Raw genomic sequence first — 22,561 nt, forward strand, 5'->3', positions numbered from 1 at the left:
TTGTTCACCGTGGCGACTGCAGTTCATAACAATGTCTTGCAGACTTGAAAATTGCTAACAGTCGATTTTAAAATTTTCTTGCCAAGAAAAAAAAGCGTATGAGGAGATGGATACATTAATTAGCTTGATTTAGTCAGATCAAAACATCATGTTGCACACCATAAATACAGCACATGTAATTTTTGTCAATTAAAAAAAAATGAATAGGTAAAATTTACATTCAATTATATGCCAGGCTTTGGAGTCAGCCCTAGGACCTGAGCCCCTTGTAAGCCCTTGAGTCCTTTGGGGGTCTAGATCTTGGGCACCCTGTTCAGGATTTCTGTGCTCCAGTGTCCTCATCCTGCAGAGTCATTCTAAATATTCTGATGACCTAAGTAAGGCTTGCAGGCCAAAGCCAGGGGGAAATGCCAGTACTGGGTAGCCAGGGCAGCTCACCAAGAGGCTCCACCCAAGACCCCAGAAGGTATAGACCTGAGGTCATTTGCTTCTTAGCAGCTGCCTATTTCCTGCCTTGACCCCCTTTTCATTCATGTGCTTTTGATTTCTTTTATTGTTTGTTCCTTTGTTTGGTTTTTTGCTTGTTCGTTTTATTTGCTTTTCTCAGAGCCGGGGATGGAACCCAGGGCTGCACATGTGCTTTGCAAGTGCTCTGCCTCGGAGCCACATCCCCAGCCCAGTGTACTTTTGTTTCCTTTCCTTCCCATTTCAGCACCTGGTGACCCTAGAAAAATACGGAAGAAACCACGTGGAAATGTAGAGGATGGTTGGAGGAGCCAGGGCTGGGGTCAGGCACTTGGCCCAGCACAGGTAGCCATTGCTGACAACTAAGGTAGCCTTCTTGTCCTTGGACACGCTCCTGGACATCTCTGGGCCTTGGCTTCCTCCCCTGTAACTGGAGTGCTTGGTAGAAGGTCTCCGGCTCTTTATATCACCTCTTGTCCCCAGGTGACTTACACCCACCTTGCTGTAGTGGTTGAGACCTGCCACACATTGGCTGTGAGCGTTTGGCAAGGAATCTCTCTCTGTCTTGGTTCCCTCCTCTGTGGAAGGGGTACCCCTGGCATCTCCTCCAGAGGCTTCTGATTTCTAGCCCTGTCGGGGGGGGGGATTCAGGGGAGCTGCCAGCGCAGGCTGGATGGTAAGTACTGTGTTCCATGAATGGGCACTGAATTCTTGGCTGCTCTGCTCCCAGTCAGCTTTGCTGTGATGTTATGCTGCTATTGGCTTCTAAACTCGAGTGAAGTAAAGGATTTGTCCCATGTGCACAAAGGGGTCAGTTTCGGGCTGGCTAGGGACATCTGTGATGGAGAAAGACTGCCTCTGGTGGGACCAGCTTGCTGTCAGGTAGAAGTTCTTTGGGGGACTTCTCTACCCATTCTGGGTGCTCAGGAGCCAAGAGTGTTCTTCACACCAATCTGCACATAGGAGGTGGCCTCCCTTTGTCCCCTGCCACAGAATTGTGCTGTGCTGAGAGACCAGGAAGGAAATTAGCCTCTTCTGCTGATCAGCAGAGCACCCTTAGGATACAAGGGGGGAGGAGCTGCTAGGACCTACGGCACATCCTCCCTGTAGAACACAAAATGCCTCATGCCTCCCCTCCAGCATGGCCTCCCTTCCCAGGAATAAAGAGCAGCCCATGTGCACCGCTAATGCGCCCACGCTGGGCTCCCTGCAGAGCCGCCAGGGTGAGGTTGAGGACATAATGACAGGCAGCCATTCGGCCATCATTTATTCAAAGCTGCCCCCACCAGGTTTCCAGGAATGTTCAGCCTCCTGTCCATGAAGGGCAGACTGGTTCTACCCACTCCTGAACTGACCATCTCACAGTTGTGGCCACTACAAAAAGGCAGGAGTCATCCACCCATCAGGTCACAGAGTCCCATGGAGAGCAGATGGGTAGGCACTGCAGGGCCCAGAGCACTTGTAGCTGTGCCACCAGGATGGATGTGGCCCTCCCCCTGTCACCCTGGTGGTCACAGTTCGCCTTGCAGTGAGTGACAAGGGAATTGTCAAGAACATCCTGGGGCTGGAGGGAGCTCAGAAGGTCAGACTTTCGACAACTCCAATTCCTCCCAAAGCACAGATGGGAGCTGTTTGATGCTTTATTTTGTTTTTTAAATGCAATTAACTCAGAAGTGGCAATTGCTTTGATTTGAAATCTGTGAGATGTCACAAGGGGATGATGGCTAACAAGAACGAGCTGGAAGGGGAATTGCTCTTGCTGAGTGGAACCCACTTAACCCCTGGCCCAGGGGGTTTGGCTCTCAGACCAAGGCCGCCTGCCCTGCCTCCTGCCCAGGGTGGCCTGGGCACTGGCAAGGGAGAGCACCTGTGTCAGGAAGGTGCTTGGAAGTCACTCCTGTGGCAAACACCCAGCCAGAATTGAGTTTCCTACATGTAGTGACTGTCTGCCAGGCACCAGGGGAGGAGAGGATACGAGCTCTTTGGGGTCTCAATTTGAAATTGTGTATGATTTCCTGTTTGCCAGAACAAATAACCCCTAATCTCCACAGCTGAAAGTATTCTCTGGCAGGAAGGTTTCCTCAGGCAGTTCTGGAGGCTAGCTGGAGAGAGCACCCGTCTTAGGCCTCATCCAGTTCCGGTGGCTGCTGGCATATTCCTCAACCTGTGTCTCCATCTCTCCAGTCTCCACCTCTGTCTTCATGTGTCTTCTGCGTATGGCTGTGTCGGAAGTCCCTCTGTGTCTCTTTTATAAAGAGATGTGTAATGGCACTTAGGGCCCAGCTGTTCTCAGCACTTGGTGTAAATCGTTACTCACTTGTTTATGGGGATTCACTCATCCTCACAGCCACCGGGAGATGTGGACATAGTCGTTATGGCCATTTTATAGCTGAGAAAACTGAGTCACAGAAAGGTGAAGTAATTTATCCTGGACAACTAAGAAAAGCGAGATATGTTAACAGACCAGATTTAAGAGATCAGGAGGAATCTGGTGGTTTTAAGGTTTTTCAGATGAGTGAATAAGATCTTTAAATAGGTCAGGGAGTTTTTAGGGAAGTTAAGTTTTACGATAACATAAAGAATAATATTTTAGAATATCTATTCCATTGACTCTAGTTGATCATTTTACAGATTAGAAAACCGAGGCCCAGAGAAACTATATAATTTGTCCGAGATCATCTACCTGGATGTACACCTGTCAAGTTTGAAGTGGTGATAGTAAATATAGTCAGTGAAGAATTGGAGGGGCACCAGGGTGTTACCTCTTCATCCAGCTCCTGGAAGGATGAAGGTCATGTAGACAGTACCTGTCACACACATGTCTAGTGTGGTTTTGATCCTAACTGATGTTGTGTCTCATCCAGAGGAAGTAGGCAGGGCCTAATCCAGAATACTGGAATATCCTGGGTATGTGCACAGTTTCCAGATGGAACTGTGCAGAGCTCTTGGAACTCATATCTGGTGGTGGAGTCAGAACAGCAAAGATGATGAGCTGTTCTGCTTTTCTACCAACATCTACAGTGGGACTGCAGGTCACCAGGCTCATGGAGCATTGGAAAAGCTGTCCTGTTAGCATATTGAAGGAAACATGTATAAGATTTCATTTTCCAGGAGGAATACCAGCCTAGAAGGACAAATGGGGAAAGAATCTAAAATAAAAAAAGGAAAAGAGAAGCAAATGAGTTTGAAAAATATTAATTAAGGGCTGAGAGCAAGTCAGTCTTAAAACATACAGACCTCACAGGCCCTGGACAACGAGGACCCCCAGAGGAGGCTATTTCTAACATACCCATGACATGCAGGCCTTGTCTTGCTCATGTGGGTGTTTAGGCCTCTGCCCAGTACAATTCAATGGGGTTGCAGGCCGCCTTTCTGGCCTCACTCCCAGCCTGAATCCTGCAAAGCCCTACAAATGTTTACAGGATGAATAATTAGCAATTATAATCAGCAGGACTCTGTAAACATCCCTTCAAAGTACATAATAGCAGAGAGCTTTCTGCCTACCCAGCAACTTGCTCTAAATGAGTTCAAGGAACTTTCAGAAAGATGTAGTTCATTAATCACCATCATGTCAAGGTGGTACATTGTCTCAGTTTGCAGGATCAGGAAATCAAGATGCTGATGTTTGAGAGGTTTAACCAGCCTTACAGAGACTGAGTTCAGTTACTGAGTCAGTCAGTATGGGTAAGGTCATGCTGCAATGACAAATGACCCTTTAAGTTTGGAACTTCAACAGTGAGTTTGCTTCTCACACTACCTGCCCCTCAGGTGTCAGTGGCAGCCCTTATCTTGCTGGTGGGAGCAGCCACCATCTGGGCTATTGCCAGTCATGATGGAAAATAGCACATGGCTTTTACCAGGAGTCAAAATCTGAGAGCTGTAACCTTCACTTCCCTGCCTTTATTTCTCCACCTATAAATTATGGGTGACAAAGGTAGATTTTTTCATCCTTGAGAGTGGTACATCGGATCTGTAATAACTGTTGAACACAATAAAGGGAATGACTTTTTAAAATTTTTTTAACAAAAGATACCCATCCAAATACCTAACCACATAGGTCAAACCCTTAAAAAAGAGTTCGTTTGAAAGCATGATGTTTATCCCACTACTGCCCAGAGTCTTTCAGTTACCTTCCATTTATAGGTCACCAGAAAAGCTCTTTTATTTTTCTTTTAGAAGTTTCAGATAAAAAGAATTGTGGCAACAAGCAAAAGCAGAAGGACATGTCACCATGCAGAGGCCACAAGTCAGTCTTCACAAGATTCCTAAGGTGGCATCTATCCCTCTAGTGACTTCTTTGGTGTCTTGAGTCATCTCTTTAACTTTGTAGGCTCTTTTTATTTTTATTTTGAGGCAGGAACTTACTAAGTGGCTTGGATCTCACTAAGTTGCTGAGGCTGGTTTTGAATTTGTGATCTTCCTGCCTCAGCCTCCTGAGCTGCTAGGATTACAGACGTGCGCCACTGTGCCCAGCTCACAACTGAAATATTAAATGCTTTGAAATTGGGCCACCAAACACCTTCTGGGAGCAAACAGTGATGGCAGCAGAGTCAGCAGGAACCCATACCACACAGTATTTGCTGGAAACTTCAAGAGTTTCCATCTTGCTTTTACTTTGTAATTCATCAGTGAGGTTCTGAGATGTGCCTTGAATGTCCCTCTGCATTCCCCTGGGGGAGGATTTATTTAATAAAGGAGGGTCTGGCGTAAAACCTTAGATTCCCTATTGGTTCAGAGATTGCTCTTTCACTTATTCTAAGTGGAAAGGGAACAGAAGTATTAAATACTAAGGGATATCTCCTGCTGATTTCTGTCTTCTGTGAAGGAAGAGTCACCATAGCTTCAAATTCATGCTGGTCAGTTCGAGGGTTTTCACTGGTGACCTGATGGCCATTGAGGGTGGTGGAGGGAGGCAGCAAAGAGAGAGACATCCACCTAGTCCTGACTTAATCTCTGAGGGCCATTTCCTCCCTGTGTGGTGGACAATGTCACAGGCTATGATGAGGATTGAAGCCACTGGTAATCCTATGCTGCTCAGAGCAGTGCCTGCCACAGAGCAAGTGCAGACAGTCCCTGACTTGGGATGGCTCAACTTGTGATTCGGAGACGGTCCCTGACTTGGGATGGCTCAACTTGTGATTTGGAGACTTGACAATGGTATGAAAGCAATAGGCATTCAGCAGAAACCACACTTTCAATTTTTAATTTAGATCTTTTCCCCAGGCTGATGAGAAGAGGTCCTCTCTCAGGTCTCTGGACAATGGCAGCTCCCAGTCAGCCACATGATCATGGGGAATCAACCAATAATCTCCAAAGCCCATGTTGCGCTGTGTTGCTGAGCTCTGCTGCTCAGTAGGTTTCATGAATGCTTTTCTTCTTAACCATATTTGCTGCTTATGATGGGTTTATTAGAAAGTAACCTCACCAGAAGAACAGGGGATAAATGTTAAATATTACACTTTTTTCTAATAAAGCATCTTCCTGTCAGTTCAACATAAAGTGTGGGGAAGGCAAATCACCAGTTTTGACAGTCCAGTCAAAGCCCAAGTGCCATTTGTCCATAGCACAAAACTACTAGGAAACAAGACAGTGTCTCCACCTTGTGAGGACCCTTTACTTAGCTGTCTGCTCAGTGGAATCCTCATGGTCCCTTCCTTTGGGTTTTGTAAAGATCATTTGCATTTATCTACAGTGCTTGAGCTTTGAGATATTCCATTGAAAACCTGGTAGAAATCTGAGGTTGCATGTTTTAGGAAAAGGGGTCTCATTCTGGGTCACTTAACTCTTTTCCTTTTGTATCCTCCCTGCAGCCCAAGCTTTTGGCCAAGGAGCTTCTTGACCTTGTGGCATCTCACTTCAACCTAAAGGAGAAGGAATACTTCGGAATAGCATTCACAGATGAGACGTAAGTGCTGCCCTGAGCCCCAGAACCCAGAGGAAAGGGGCAGAACCTGACATTGCAGCCCAGCTGCAAGCACTGAAATCAGAGGCAGGCCACTTGGGTCCCGTGGTCTGGGGTCAATCCAAGTTCATCATCTGAATTTCAAAAGCCTTGTGATCGTGCCTGGAACAGCCAAGGAATATAATTAGGGTGGTGCCAATATTACCAAGTTATTAGGTAAACTCGCTCTTATAATCAAGCAGGTTCATGTTCAGACCGAAATGTTTATTTTTTTTAAAAAGTAGATCTGCATGGGTTTGGTTTTTATGAAAGTTAAGTGAAAACGTCTGGAAATTAAACATTTCTCTCTAGTATTGGAATAACAATAACAGGAAGTAAATTTTATGATAAATTCAAAATGAAGAATATCTGAGTAGTTTCACTGAGCTGAAACAGAATATAAAAATTAAAAATTCAGATCACTCATCTGATGAAAAGTAGATTTGCTTTCAACAGTCTTTCGGTTTGGCTCCGTGAAGTGGTGTTTTGCAATCCAAGGAAGGATTATCTTTACTAAAATTTCAATTTTCTTCTCAATGTACTATTTTCAAAAGAGCAAGTGTTTCATAATTCTCTTTCCTCTGTGGAAAAGAATGTACGTACATACATACTCCTCTACGTCTTTAAACTATGAAGATGATTCCCTACAATGCACAGATCAGGGTTAGGATAGTGGCTGGACAAGATTTTATAGGGGCCCAGGCCTGGCACTGGTTTGGAAGCAAGAACAGGTGGATCTACATAGGCTAATCAAGATGTGACCATACTCCTCTGCACTGGGATGCACTGAGCCTCTGGGACCTGCAGGTGGCCAAGATAACCATGTGATTTATTATCCAAGTGCAGGCTCTGAATTAAAGGGAATGCAGATTGGGGCCACATAAACTAAAACATACATATATCCCTATAAATTAGTGATATTGGGAGCAATAGTTTGTTTGGAGCAGGAGCAAAGCCATGTCTTCCTCAAGAAAGGAACAAAGACCACCCCTCATCTTGGAGCCTGTGGGAAATGAGGCATCAGGCAGGAGGGAAGGTAGCCCTGGTCTAGAGAAATCACCCTGGCCAAGTAAGTGCAGCTGTGAGAAGGCGAGTCCTGTGCAGGAAAGCAGCCAGTGGGGAATTAAAACAAAACAAAACAAAAAAACTAGAATATATGCTTTTAAGCAACTATACCTCTTAGACAATTGCTTTTACAAATGCAAATGTTTTCTCCCTTTTCTCTTGAGAATCACTTTAAGCCCCTTAAATTACTTTTCATACTGTTCACTGATTAGAAGGAAATCCTAAATTTCAATTAATCATATCCCCATTGTTCCCGTTTCCCAAGTAAGTTTATTCAACTCAAAGATTCCATGAACTCTAGACGAGTCCCAATCAGACTAACCTTTTGAGTCAACAAGAATGAAAGAATGAGCATGTGCTCCTGGCCAAAGAGTTAGAAGTAGTCAGCTAAATGTTTCAGACCCCTTCCCTCATAGCACGGGCTATTAGGTGGAATGTCACTCTTCCTTCCCCCTGCAGAGACAAGGGCACAAAAGCCACATATCACCAACAGGAGATGCATGTTGCCAAGTCCCACTGACCATCCACCTGAGCCTGTGGACTCTGGGGCTGAGCTCACCTTGTTCTCTGTGCTGGCCCTGAGTGTGTGTGTGTGTGTGTGTGTGTGTGTGTGTGTGTGTGTGTGTAGGCCAGGCTTGAGGAAAGCCTTGCCCTCCCTGCAGTGCATAGCTGGCAGAGCGCAGAAGCCATCCTTCTGGCAGGGTCTAGAGAACATGCAGCCACCTCCATCCTTCCCCACCAAACGTGGGTGAGAGTTTCTCCAGCAATGGCACGAGTGGCCCCAGGGGATTAGTGGAAAAGAGGTGGAGCTGGCAGATGGCTCCTGAGCAAGAACTGGCAGAGGCGCCTGGAACACTGGGGGAGAAAGGGCAAGGGTCAGAAGCCCAGAGGAAATGGAGAACCAGCACCTCTGAGGGACTGGCACAGGGAGACAGAACAATGGGCCGGGGAGCAGCCCTGACTCCAGTCCATCATGCCTGATGACGCCTTGGCCAACACACACCTCTGGGGCCTCTTTGGTGATCTGAACTTTTCTCCTTCTCCTGGTAGGAAAGGGAGGAACAAAAGCTGCCCCAACAAAATTGTGCCTGTTGGTGTGACCTGGTCTGGGTTGATGATTCCTATGTCAGGAAGCACTAGCGCGGAAGTATGTCCACAGCCTTCCCTCCGTGTACCGCACAAGAATAGCATGAGACCTTTTAATGCTGTTTTCAGACTGTGCATGTGTACCAGGAGGTGTGTATGTGTGTGCATGCACATGATTTATGAGCGCACTACACTCTGTTTCATAATAAAATGCAACAGAACATAGTCCTTTGTGACAGCCTCCGTGTACCACACGTATTTCCTATGTCCCTGTGCGAATCGAGCAAGGTTAACACTTGGAAAGTGCTTGCAAACTGTAAAACACTGTACAGAGGCAAGATAGCATTACCAGCAGTGTTTGCATTCCTCAGAGTAGGATTTCTAGTGGAATATGTTACTCTTTGTTTAAATACTGTCAGTGATTCTTTCGATATTAACTGCTGGTGATGACGTTTTATGGAATCTGGATGGGGCCTGAGAAAAGATGCATAAAACAGAATACAGACAGGAAATTGGAAGTGCCTTTAAGCTTCTCTCACCCCACAAGTTATATTCATTAATGAAGTGTCTAAGTCCACGGTGAAAGGTTTTATGCCCATGAATGTTTAGAGTTGTTAGGAATCAGCAATTTTGCAGCATTAATTAAAACTAGCTCTACCTTCTCTCTCTCTCTCTCTCTCTCTTTTTTACTATTATTTTGTTTTTCTTTTTACTTTGAAATAATTAGTCTTATAGAAGAATTGCAAAATGTAGTATAGGACAATCCTGTACACCCTCCACCAGGCTCCCCCACCTTACAAAGGTGGCATCTTACAAACCATGTCACTTGTTAAACTTATCAAAGCCAAGAAATTAACATCAGTACTATATTGTTAATTAAATACAGATATTCAGATTTACCAGTTTTTCCGTGGATTTTTTTTTTTGTTGTTGTTCTAGGATTTGATTGCATTTAGCCTCCTTTTATTTTCATGAACTCTGCCCAGATAAACAGAGATACTGATCATCTATTAATGATCTGAGCTCTGATGATGTACACACACAGGACATTGGGCAGCCTTTAAAACAATCTGAAACAAAGAGCCCGGTATAACTGTTGATGGGATTGTAAATTAGTACAACCACTGTGGAAATCAGTGTCGAGTTTCCTCAAAAGACTACAGGTGGGACCACCATGTGACTCAAGTGTCCCATTTCTCAGAATTTACCCTGAAAAATTAAAGTCATCTTACTACAGTGATATATGCATACCCATGTTTATAGCAGCACAATTCACATTAACCAAACTATAGAACCAGTCTAGGTGTCCATCAGTGCATGAGTGGATAAAGAAAATGTGGTATATATACACAACAACGGAGTTTTATCTGGCACAAAGAAAAATGAAAGTATGTCATTTTCAGGAAAATGGATGAAACTGAGGACCATTATGTTAAGGGAAATAAGTCAAACCCAGAAGATTTAAGGGTCCTGTTTTCTCATATATGCAGAAGCTAGAGAGGAAATAGGCAAAGAAAGGTGGAGGCAGATCTCATGAAAGTCAGAGGGAGATGACTAGAGGAAAGAGACCAGGGGATGGCAGATGGGGACAAAGGGGGAAGGGCTGGGGAATGATATTGGCTGTGTATGGTGTGCATGTACGAGTATGTAACAAATCCCCTCAGTATATATAGCTGCACCAATAAATGCACCAATTAAAAAATGTGGGAAAAACAAAGAGTCTGGTATAAGTTCAGTCCTACAATACTTATTTAGATATTGCTTGAGTCATGGTTCTCAATCTTAGCAACACATGGGGAGCACTTAGGACATTTGACAAAATATCAGTTCCTGGGACTAGCCCCAGCCATTCTGATTTAATTGGTCTGGGCATGGCCTAAGTACTGATTCTAATGTGCAGACAAGTTTAAAACCCCTATCCTAGAGAGAGGGAATATTGGAGTCAATTTCCTCCTCTGCCTTCATCCAGAACCCAGAATGGAAACCAATTGTACTTTAAATTTGAATCTTGAGGGGCAATATCCTAGTGGCCTGCAAAATTGTAGACCATCTCCCTTCTAGGCTCCATCCCTAACAGTTTGAGAAACAACTCCAAAGTTCAGATTCAGTGTTCCCATGCATACAGATAGCATAACTGAGATTTTCATTGATCACACATAGACATCCACCATTTAAAGTCACTTTTACATTTTATTTTTGAAATATTTCCATTGCTGCTTTAATTCTCAAGTTTTATTTATTTATTTATTTATTTTTGAAATTGCCTTTTGGGGGAGGACAGACACTATAACTAAAATGACTTTTAGAGAAGTTAGCAGAAATACTCAAACACACCCCAAGCTGAAGTTCTGACTGCCATAATGTAAGTTTTAATTTGAATCTCCAGTCATAAATTCATGAATTGCTCATTTAATGTGATAAGTATCTATGCTAAAAAAACAAAGCAAACAAAAAAAAACTTTAAGAGGTATTTAGAAATTTGAGGGGGAAAAAGAAAAAAATTTTTGGTTAGCTATTATTGTGTATTTTAAAAGCCAACTATAGTTAGAATACATTTTCACATGCCAATTAAGAAAATGAATAGTTCCTAACCTACTATTTCATCACAGATTCCTTTGAAATTTCTTAAGAAGATACATTCTTTCTCTCCCACAAAAGTTTATGCATGAAATTTTTGCTTAAATTTTAAGAAGGGTCAGAGACACCCTGAATCCAAGGAGCCTAGTTTAAGAACCTCTAAGGTAATAGTTTAGGATTTTTTTTTGAGGGGGGTGCATCTTATGTCTCAGTTAATTGAATCACCTGCTTGGTACTCTTTGGGGAGTCACATTTACCCAAATATCTGGAGACCTGATACTGGAATGCTGGTTCCTGGGAGTGTGCTTATTCTGCATTGCCCTTGTGTCTTTTTGTCTGCTTAAATGGAACCATGATTGGCATTGGCCAGGGCATCCACAAAGGTTCTAGTTGATGAGCATTCTTGGCCACAAGCTTATCTACAATTTAAAAATAAGTACAAAAGCAATTTTCCAATTGTGGAAGAAAGAACAAGCAGCAGCATCTCTGGGAATGTAATTGATTTAGAAATGGGTTTGAGCTTTCCATTCATTAACTCCTGTATGGTAGGACAGGAGACAGTCGATGGCTGCAGCCTCCGTGCCTGGGTTGCAATAGTTACACTGGGAACTTGGCATTCAGCATTCATTACTACCTCTGAGAACAGTGCTATGCCGTCAGATACTGCAGCAAACAGCAGCACCATGTATTTAGTAATCAGAGAAGTAAGTACTTGAGCCTGAGTCTTTCTGTTTGTACCCACGATGAACAAAGAAGAACACTGGTCAATCCTCCGAGGGCTCAGGGACCCCAGCTTTCTCATTTTTTCTTTCCTACTACAGATGACATTGAGGAGCCTGGGGCCTGGGCCTGGTGAGCCTAGAGTTCTTCCTATGGGACCATTTCTTCAGGTCAGGAGCAGTGTCTATACCTGGTGGCAGTCACAACCTACAAGAATATGGATCTGTGGGGCATATTGTAAAAATATTCATTTTTTTAACACATAATTTATTTAACTTTCACTATTAACCACTGGAGATACAGACATAACTGATCTTTGTTGAGCTTGTTTGTAGTTTAAGAGGTAATTAATAAGACACAGTGTAGGAAATATTATAAAGAACATTTAAAAGAGCCTTAAGACAACATAATGAAGCCAACAACTCTTCAATAAATTTTAAAAAATGGTGTCAGAGATCAAAATACCAATGGCGGAGGGTTTCAAGATGGCGGCCTAGAGGGTGGCTGCATTTCATGTTGCTCCAGGACTCAGGATTCAAAAGAGGAGATATTGAGACACTTGGAACCAACTCAAAGCAGCCGGGTGAGTCTCTCCCATTGGGGAGGCGTCCCGGATGGGACAGTGGTCCCGGAACGCAGGAAACTTTGTGAAGTAGAGCTGCCAGTGAGACGCCCCTCCCCCCGCTGGAGCAGTGAACTCGGACAACTAGGAGCGCCGAAAAGGAGGCCGCTCGGCACAGCGCTGGGACTTGGAGCAACTACTGGGGATCCGGCGGCTGCCCAGGGGAGGAGTGGCGAGGAGAGCTGTGTGGACTCAGGACACCGGGGCCTGCCCTGAGGAGGAGGAGGAGGAGCGTGGCCACTTGGATTCGGAGAGACTGCACCAGAGCTACAGGCGGTTGCCAGAAGAGAAACTCCGCGGCGAGCTGTTTGGACTCAGAACGACGCTTCTGAACCCCGGGGCCTGCCCTGAGGACGAGGAGGAGGAAGAGGAACGCGGCCGCTTGGATTCGGGGTGACTACACCAGAGCTTCAGGCGGTTGCCAGAGGAGAGGCTGCGTGGCGGGCTGTTTGGACTCGGACCACTTCTGAACCCCAGGGCCTGCTCGGAGGAGGAGGAGGAGAAGCGCGGCGGGTCCTTTGGACTCGCAGTGACTGCATTGGCGCTCCAGGCAGCTGCTCAGAGGAGAAGGCGAGTGGTGAGTTGTTTGGACTTAAAGGGACAGCGCCTGAACACAGGGGGGCTGCCTGGAGAGGAAGCGTGGTGGGTCGCTGGTCTTGAGTGGCCGCACCAGAGCTCCGGGCGGTTGCCCATAGGACCCGTGCAGCGGGTCACGTGGATTCAGAGCCACCCAGAGCGACCACTCCTGAACACTCGGGGGGTTATCTGGAGGAGGAGGAGGAACGGGGAGGGTCACTTCGACTCGGAGTGATTGATTGCCCAGGGCTACGGGTGGTTGGTGGGAGGTGGAGGCAAGCAGTGAGTTTCTTGGACTCCTAGTGACCGCACCAGAATACTGGGCAGCTGTCTGGAGGAAGAGGCGTGTGGCGGGTCTCTGGGACTCAGAGAGATTGTACGGGGCCCCAGGTGGCTGCTCAGAGGAGGGGCCGCATAGCCAGGCAATTAGGGGCAGAGCAGGGTCCCAGGATCTAGGAGGCTTCTGGGTGGAAGAGCCGCACAGAGACAGGCTTAGGGCGGAGCAAAGGTTCCAGGCCTGAGGGCATATTCTCTGAGGAGGGGCAGCCTAAGGAGATTCATCTGCGAAGGGTGAGGCTCCCAGGCCCAGGAGGTAGGGCCGGGCCCCTGAGAACTTTGCAGAGGAAGGCAGCCCAGCCCAGGCGGTAGCTGTAATTGAGGGGAACCTCTAGGAGGGTACTGACCAGCGAGACTTCCCCACCGGGTGAGTCTTCCCTGCCGGGTGAGGTTTCCCCACAAGGACGGTAAAACTAGAGACTCAGGCCCAAACAGGCCTTGCCTCAGCCCGCAGCCTAGGTCCCCTTTGGATGACCATTGGTCAACAAGTGGAGGCACCTCTGCCCACTAGCAGGGATTATACCCCTCCTGAAGGCCACCACTCCTAGAGAGGCAGCTTCCTTGTGGAGCTCCGCATTATCAACTTCCTCCAAGACTTCAGCCTACTGAAGGCTAAGGGGGGATATATATAGAAATCTTCAGGGACATTGTAAGTCAATAGAGGAAATCTGCAATATCTCAGCGGTCAACTGATACCTGAACAATATGAGAAAACAAGGAAAGAAAATGCTGCAAACAAATCTAGATGTTACATCAATAAAACCCAATGACAGCATGGCAGAAGAAATGACAGAAAAGGAGTTCAGAATGTACATAATTAAAATGATCAGAGAAGCAAACGATGAGATGAAAGAGCAAATGCAAGCATTGAATGATCGCACCAATCGACAGTTAAAAGAGCAAATACAGGAAGCAAAAGATCATTTCAATAAAGAGTTAGAGATATTGAAAAAAAACCAAACAGAAATCCTTGACATGAAAGAAACAATAAACCAAATTAAGAACTCCATAGAAAGCATATCCAATAGGATAGAACACCTGGAAGACAGAACCTCAGACATTGAAGACAAAATATTTAACCTTGAAAACAAAGTTGAACAAACAGAGAAGATGGTAAGAAATCATGAACAGAATCTACAAGAACTATGGGATATCATGAAAAGGCCAAATTTAAGAATTATTGGGATTGAGGAAGGCCTAGAGAAACAAGCCAAAGGAATGAACAATTTATTCAATGAAATAATATCAGAAAATTTCCCAAATCTGAAGAATGAAATGGAAAATCAAGTTCAAGAGGCTTATAGGACTCCAAATACACAAAATTACAACAGACCCACACCAAGGCACATTATAATGAAATACCTAACATACAAAATAAGACAGAATTTTAAAAGCTGTGAGAGAAAAGAACCAAATTACATTCAGGGGGAAACCAATACGGATATCAGCAGACTTTTCAATCCAGACCCTAAAAGCTAGAAGGGCCTGGAACAACATTTTTCAAGCCCTGAAAGAAATGGATGCCAACCAAGAATCTTATACCCAGCAAAACTTACCTTCAAATTTGACGATGAAATAAAATCCTTCCATGATAAACAAAAGCTAAAAGAATTTACAAAAAGAAAGCCAGCATTACAAAACATTCTCAGCAAAATATTCCATGAGGAAGAGATGAAAAACAAAGCAGCAAATCAGCAAAGGGAGGAATTATCCTAAAAGAATTGTCAAATAAAGGAGGAAACAAGTTGTGTCAAAGAAATAAATAAATAGAATTTAAAAAATGAACCAAATGACCGGGAAACCAAATCATATCTCTATAATAACCCTGAATGTTAATGGCCTGAATTCATCAATCAAAAGACATAGACTGGCAGATTGGATTAAAAAGAAAAATCCAACAATTTGCTGCCTGCAAGAGACTCACCTCATAGAAAAAGATACCCATAGACTAAAGGTGAAAGGATGGGGAAAAACATACCATGCGCATGGACTCAGCAAAAAAGCTGGAGTATCCATCCTCATTTCCGATAGTGTGGACTTCAAGCCAAAGTTAGTCAGAAGGGATAAAGAAGGTCATTTCATACTGCTTAAGGGAAGCATAAATCAGCAAGATATAACAATCATAAACATCTATGCCCCAAACAGTGGCTCATCCATGTATGTCAAACAAATCCTTCTCAATTTCAGAAACCAAATAGACCATAACACAATAATACTAGGTGATTTTAACACGCCTCTCTCACCACTGGACAGATCTTCCAGACAAAAATTGAACAAAGAAACCATAGATCTCAATAACACAATCAATAATTTAGACTTAACGGACATTTATAGAATATACCATCCAACCAAGAGTGAATACACTTTCTTCTCAGCAGCACATGGATCCTTCTCTAAAATAGACCATATATTATGCCACAAAGCTAATGTTAGCAAATACAAGAAGATAGAGACCCTACCATGTATTCTATCAGATCATAATGGATTGAAGTTAGAAATAAATGAAAGAGTAAAACACAGAAACTATTCCAACATCTGGAGATTAAACAATATGCTATTATATGATGAATGGATAACAGAAGATATTAGGAAGGAAATTAAAAAATTCTTAGAGGTAAATGAGAACAAAGAAACATCATATCAAAATCTCTGGGACACTATGAAAGCAGTACTTAGAGGGAAATTTATTTCATGGAGCGCATTTAATAAAAGAAGTAAAACTCAACAAATAAACGACCTAACCCTACAGCTCAAAGCCCTAGAAAAAGAAGAACAGACCAACACCAAAAGTAGTAGAAGACAGGAAATAGTTAACTCAGAGCCGAAATCAATGAAATTGAAACAAAAGAAACAATACAAAAAATTGACAAAATAAATAGTTGGTTCTTCGAAAAAATAAACAAAATTGATAAACCTTTAGCCACACTAACAAAGAGAAGACGAGAGAAAACCCAAATCACTAAAATTCGGAATGAACAAGGAAATATCACAACAGACAGGATTGAAATACAAAACATAATTAGAAGCTATTTTGAAAATCTATACTCCAACAAAATAGAAAATTTCGAAGACATCAACAGGTTTCTAGAGACATATGAATTGCCTAAACTGAACGAGGAGGACATAAACAATTTAAATAGACCAATTTCAAGTACTGAAATAGAAGAAGTCATCAAAAGCCTTCCAACAAAGAAAAGTCCGGGACCAGATGGGTTCTCAGCCGAGTTCTACAAAACCTTTAAAGAAGAGCTCATTCCAATACTTCTCAAAGTATTTCATAAATAGAAGAGGAGGGAACCCTCCCAAACTCATTCTATGAAGCCAATATCACCCTGATACCTAAACCAGACAGAGACTCATCAAGGAAAGAAAATTTCAGACCAATATCCTTAATGAACATCGATGCAAAAATTCTCAACAAAATTTTAGCAAATCGCATACAAAAACATATTAAAAAGATAGTGCACCATGATCAAGTGGGCTTCATCCCAGGGATGCAAGGTTGGTTCAACATCAGGAAATCAATAAACGTAATTCACCATATTAATAGACTTAAAGTCAAGAATCACATGATTATTTCAATAGATGCAGAAAAAGCATTTGATAAAATACAGCACCCCTTCATGCTCAAAACACTAGAAAAAATAGGGATAGTGGGAACATTCCTTAACATTGTAAAGGCCATTTATGCTAAGCCCATGGCTAATATCATCCTAAATGGTGAAAAACTGAAAGCATTCTCCCTAAAAACTGGAACAAGGCAGGGATGCCCTCTTTCACCACTTCTATTCAACATCGTTCTTGAGACTCTGGCCAGAGCAATTAGACAAACCAAAGAAATTAAAGGGATACGAATTGGAAAAGAAGAACTCAAACTATCCCTGTTCGCTGATGACATGATTATATATTTAGAGGAACCTGGAAATTCCACCAGAAAACTCTTAGAACTCATAAGTGAATTCAGTAAAGTAGCAGGTTACAAGATCAATGCCCATAAATCCAACGCATTTTTATACATAAGTGATGAATCTTCAGAAAGAGAAATTAGGAAAACTACCCCATTCACAATAGCCTCGAAAAAATAAAATACTTGGGAATCAATCTCACAAAAGAGGTGAAAGACCTCTACAATGAGAACTATACAACACTAAAGAAAGAAATTAAAGAACACCTTAGAAGATGGAAAGATCTTCCATGTTCTTGGATAGGAAGAATTAATATTGTCAAAATGGCCATACTACCTAAAGTGCTATACAAATTCAATGCAATTCCAATTAAAATCCCAATGACGTACCTTACAGAAATAGAGCAAGCAATCATGAAATTCATCTGGAAGAATAAGAAACCCAGAATAGCTAAAGCAATCCTTAGCAGGAAGAGTGAAACAGGGGGTATTGCAATACCAGATCTTCAACTCTACTACAAAGCAATAGTAACAAAAACGGCATGGTATTGGTACCAAAATAGAAAGGTAGATCAATGGTACAGAATAGAGGACACGGACACAAACCCAAATAAATACAATTTTCTCATACTAGACAAAGGTGCCAAAAATATGCAATGGAGAAAAGATAGCCTCTTCAACAAATGGTGCTGGGAGAATTGGAAATCCATATGCAACAGAATGAAACTAAACCCATATCTCTCACCATGCACGAAACTAAACTCAAAATGGATTAAGGACCTCGGAATCAGACCAGAGACCCTGCAGATTATAGAAGAAAAAGTAGGTCCAAATCTTCACCTTATTGGTCTAGGATCAGACTTCCTTAACAGGACTCCCATAGCACAAGAAATAAAAGCTAGAATCAACCACTGGGATAGATTCAAACTAAAAAGCTTTCTCTCAGCAAAGGAAACTATCAGCAATGCGAAGAAAGAGCCTACAGAGTGGGAGAATATCTTTGCCAATCATACTTCAGATAGAGCGCTAATCTCCAGAATCTATAAAGAACTCAAAAAACTCTACACGAAGAATACAAATAACCCAATCAACAAATGGGCTAAGGAAATAAATAGACACTTCACAGAAGAAGATCTACAGGCAATCAACAAACATATGGAAAAATGTTCAACATCTCTAGTAATAAGAGAAATGCAAATCAAAACTACCCTAAGATTCCATCTCACCCCAATTAGAATGGCGATTATCAAGAATACAAGCAACAACAGGTGTTGGCGAGGATGTGGGGAGAAAGGTACACTCTTACATTGCTGGTGGGGCTGCAAATTAGTGCAGCCACTCTGGAAAGCAGTGTGGAGATTCCTTAGAAAACTTGGAATGGACCCGCCATTTGACCCAGCTATCCCACTCCTTGGCCTATACCCAAAGGACTTAAAATCAGCATACTACAGAGACACAGCCACATCAATGTTCATAGCTGCTCAATTCACAATAGCCAGACTGTGGAACCAACCTAGATGCCCTTCAATTGATGAGTGGATAAAGAAACTGTGGTATATATATACAATGGAATATTACTCAGCCATAAAGAATGATAAAATTATGGCATTTGCCGGCAATGGATGAAATTGGAGAATATCATGCTAAGTGAGATAAGCCAATCTCAAAAAGCCAAGGACGAATGATATCGCTAATAAGTGGAGGATGACACATAATGGGGGGGAGGGAAGGGTTAAGGTTAGGGTTAAGGTTAGGGTTAGGGAGGGGGGCAAGTATGGAGGAAGGAAGGACTGTATAGAGGGTAAAGAGGGGTGGGAGGGGTGGGGGGAAGGGAAAAAATAACAGAATGAATCAAACAACATTACTCTATGTAAATTTATGATTACACAAATGGTATGCCTTTGTGCCATGTACAAACAGAGAAACAACATGTATCCCATTTGTTTACAATAAAAAAATAAAAATTAAAAAAAAAAAAAAAAATGGTGTCAGAAATTCCAATTAAACCAAGAGGCCATGATTTAGTAATATGGTCTCCCCGGAACACACTCCACCTTGATAATTCTCTGTTATTTGAGGGTTTTTAGCTAAATCCATATCCCTGGGCTGCCCTTGATGAGCACATAAATAAACATTCTTCCATTTGAAGGGAGCCCCACCCCACCTCCACCCAGCGTCATTTATAAGAATTTCACATCCTTGCTTTGGAGTTTCTGTAGAAATTCATTCTACATGAAATAACCTTTCTACAATAAAAATATCTAAAAACTGCACAGTATCATTCTCCCCCCAGATCCTGAGAAGGGGTCAGTGCAGATAGACTTATCATGCACCTCCCCCCTCCAGGAACTCTATAAACACAGTACCCCCGAGGCTGTCTGTATTGAAGGTGCCAGCACTTGACCCCAAAATCTATTTGTATCGTAGGTAGTAGCTAAAAGCAATCTGTTAAATAAATGTGTCCGATTTCTATTGCCTGGAAGCAATTGCATATTTATTACTGACCCAATAGTTTGACTTACAGCAGCCATAAACTAAATGAACATTATCTTGATCACTTTGAAGATTGTTATCAGTGAGGTAATGGCAAAAATGCTCTGCATTTCTACTGGGGCACCTTTTATTTCTTATTTTTAGTTTTTGCTTTGTTATTGGCAAAGACACTAATGTGCATTCTCAATTGAAACAATCAATGGGAATCATGAAAACCAAGCTGTTAGGAGTCTCTTAGTCACACTGTGCAGAGGAAGTGCTTCTTCACCTCTTTTCTCTTTATCCCACCGTAACTCAAAAGGAAAGAAGGATTTGAGCGAAACCCCTGATATCGGGACAGTGAGGTGTTCAGTAGAATGGAAAAAGCCCTCTCCAGGGAGGAAACCTCAGCCCATCTAGGTGCAGGAATTGAGTCTTCATACCAATAAATGAGCAGAAACGATATTTTAACAAGTTTTACCACTGTCAAAACCAGTGGCCCCAGAATCATGGTCTCCACATTACTTTCTAATCCATCTTTTAACTTTTGCCAAATAGTGGACCATCGCCCTAAAGGGTCTTAGGCAAATCCACTTGTCCCTCAGTCTTTATCATAGGCCTTCATCAGAGAGACTTCTACAGACTTGCACAGAGGGGGCCGACTTCCTTCCTCCCGAGGGACCAAAGATGGGTGCGAGGAAGTTGCCTCTCCGTCAGATATCCACGCCAGGCAAGTTTGTACGTCCCTCCATCCCTCACAGAATTGAGGCTGGAGCGTTGAAATAGTGGAAGTGGAGAAAGGTCCTTTTTTTATTGGTGCATCACAATCAACCATTCATAGCAGTGGGATTCGTTGTTAAATACTCAAACATGCACACAACACAATTTGGTCAAGTTTTTTCCTGAGAGGTTAACTGTTCAATTTAGGGTGAGTTCCAACCCTTTGTTCTCTTCACTTCCTGTCCATTTTTTTTATGTGACTTTCTGGTGATTGGTTGCTTTATAAATTCTAAACCAATACACAGCCAGGAACAAAAGAATTTTCAGTAAACAAATTCATCGCTAAAAAGTTGATCTTTAGAGTTTAATGTGGGGAATAAAATAATACAGCAGGGGACTCCATCCATTTGTCCTCTGTTAACATGGATGAAGAAGGATGAGCAGTGAGCAAAACCAACAGGGCAGTGACAACCAAGTGACACCTGGGTCTCTCTGTTCCTCAGGCAACACATCCCCACGTTGAGGGTCTTTGCCTTGTGAATGGCAGTCCCCAGACATTCAAGTCTGGTCCCTAGCAACCTATGTGGTCAGTAACATACCATGGTGTGGTGAGGATTTCCCAAGCCTGGTCCATTGGTTGTTCTCAACGGTGCGTGTGGAACCTTCTGTCCCCAGGTCTTCCTTCTTCCTTGAGTTGTACACTAGAGAAAAGTCACTGCGCTTTTGTATCATTCCAGTCTGTGGGTGATTCACAGATTGCTATTGTGAGGCTGGTTCAAAGGCTATTCCCACTAGACCCTCTGTCAAGAAATCTGTGAGATGACAGCATCATTGAGTGGATTGTTCTTGTAGGGAGTCGTTCAGTTAATGAGCAAACACTTCTTTAGAGACCCTAATATGCACCAGCACTGTGATAGATTCTGGGCTAGTTTTTTTTTTTTTTTTTTTTTTTTTTTTTTTTTTAATATGCAAAACTTAGAAACTACTTAGAGAGTCAGGTTGTACTTTTTAGCATGATGAATTATACAAGATTAGGCTAAATGCCTTGTAGATGACACAAACCAAAAGCCCTGGAGAAGTTTGAAAAGAAACATAGGTTTAGGCAACATGTTAGTCAGCTTTCTGTCACTGTGACAAAAATACCTGAGACAAACTAAAGGAGGAAAAACTTAATTTGGCTCACAGTTTTAGAGGTTTCAGTTTACGGTCGTTGGACTGTGCTGCCTCAGGCCTGTGGCTACGCAGAACATCATGGCAGCAGGGAATACGTGACACAGCATAGCTGCTCACCTCATGGGAGCCAGGATGGAAGCCAAGAAAGAGGGGAAAGAACTGCGGTCCCAGTATCCCCTTCCACAACACACGCTTGTGACCTAACTTCCTTCCCCTAGGCCCCACCTCTTAAAAGTTCCACTGCCTCCCAAATGATCTCTCCAGGTGACCAAGCCTGTAGAGCATGAGCCTTTGGGACACATTTAAGATCCAAACCCTAAGAGACAATCAAGAAAATCCTCACTAAAAGGAAGACAGAACTAGGGCTTGAATTGTGGTTAACATGCGGATTTACGAGAATGCAGAGTTCTCCAACTTCAGTCAGGAGAAGCCATTGAGCGAAGTAGCATAAAACATGCCACGGCCTGCTCGCCAGAGACGCAGCAGGAAGGGAAGACCTTGAGAGTCTGGGGGTGGGGTGCTTTCAGAGGCAGGGACTGAGTGGCTTTCACCTTCAAATAATTTCCCTGACACCCTCCAGTTGACCCAACATGCACTCGGCCTTCTGAGATAGGCTCCTGACATTTTGCAGATGTAAAAATTCTGCTGGGGAAAATGAATGGTGGCAGAATCAGTGCTGTAGACTGGAAAGTGCAGCCATGGGTGCCGGAAGGACCAGAGGTCAGCCTGACCCTTCTTCAAGTCCTAATTGATGAGAGGTTTTTGTTTGTTTGTTTTTCTTCCCCAAATAGAGATTCTTAGGAAGAGATAGAAGCCTGAGTCCTCAGGTAGACTCTACTTTGTGGCAGATCCAAATGTCATCCCTAGGGCCACCCGTGTTGGCTTAATTAAAAGAGGGAGTCCA

The 22,561-nt window shown here is 43.2% G+C and overlaps 1 protein-coding gene across 10 annotated transcripts in view; it reads left to right on the top strand.

Moving 5' to 3' along the window:
* FRMD4A (FERM domain containing 4A) overlaps positions 1-22,561 on the top strand; it is a 574,854-nt gene that overhangs the window by 432,437 nt on the left and 119,856 nt on the right. For all 10 annotated transcript variants that reach the window (XM_079106538.1, XM_079106536.1, XM_079106537.1 and 7 more), the window contains one exon: positions 6,276-6,370. In XM_079106538.1, coding sequence (XP_078962664.1) covers positions 6,276-6,370 — 95 coding nt within the window. The remainder of the gene's footprint in view (positions 1-6,275; positions 6,371-22,561) is intronic.

This window comes from Sciurus vulgaris (genome assembly GCF_902686455.1).
Source record: "Sciurus vulgaris genome assembly, chromosome: 12".
Classification (NCBI taxonomy): Eukaryota; Metazoa; Chordata; class Mammalia; order Rodentia; family Sciuridae; genus Sciurus; species Sciurus vulgaris.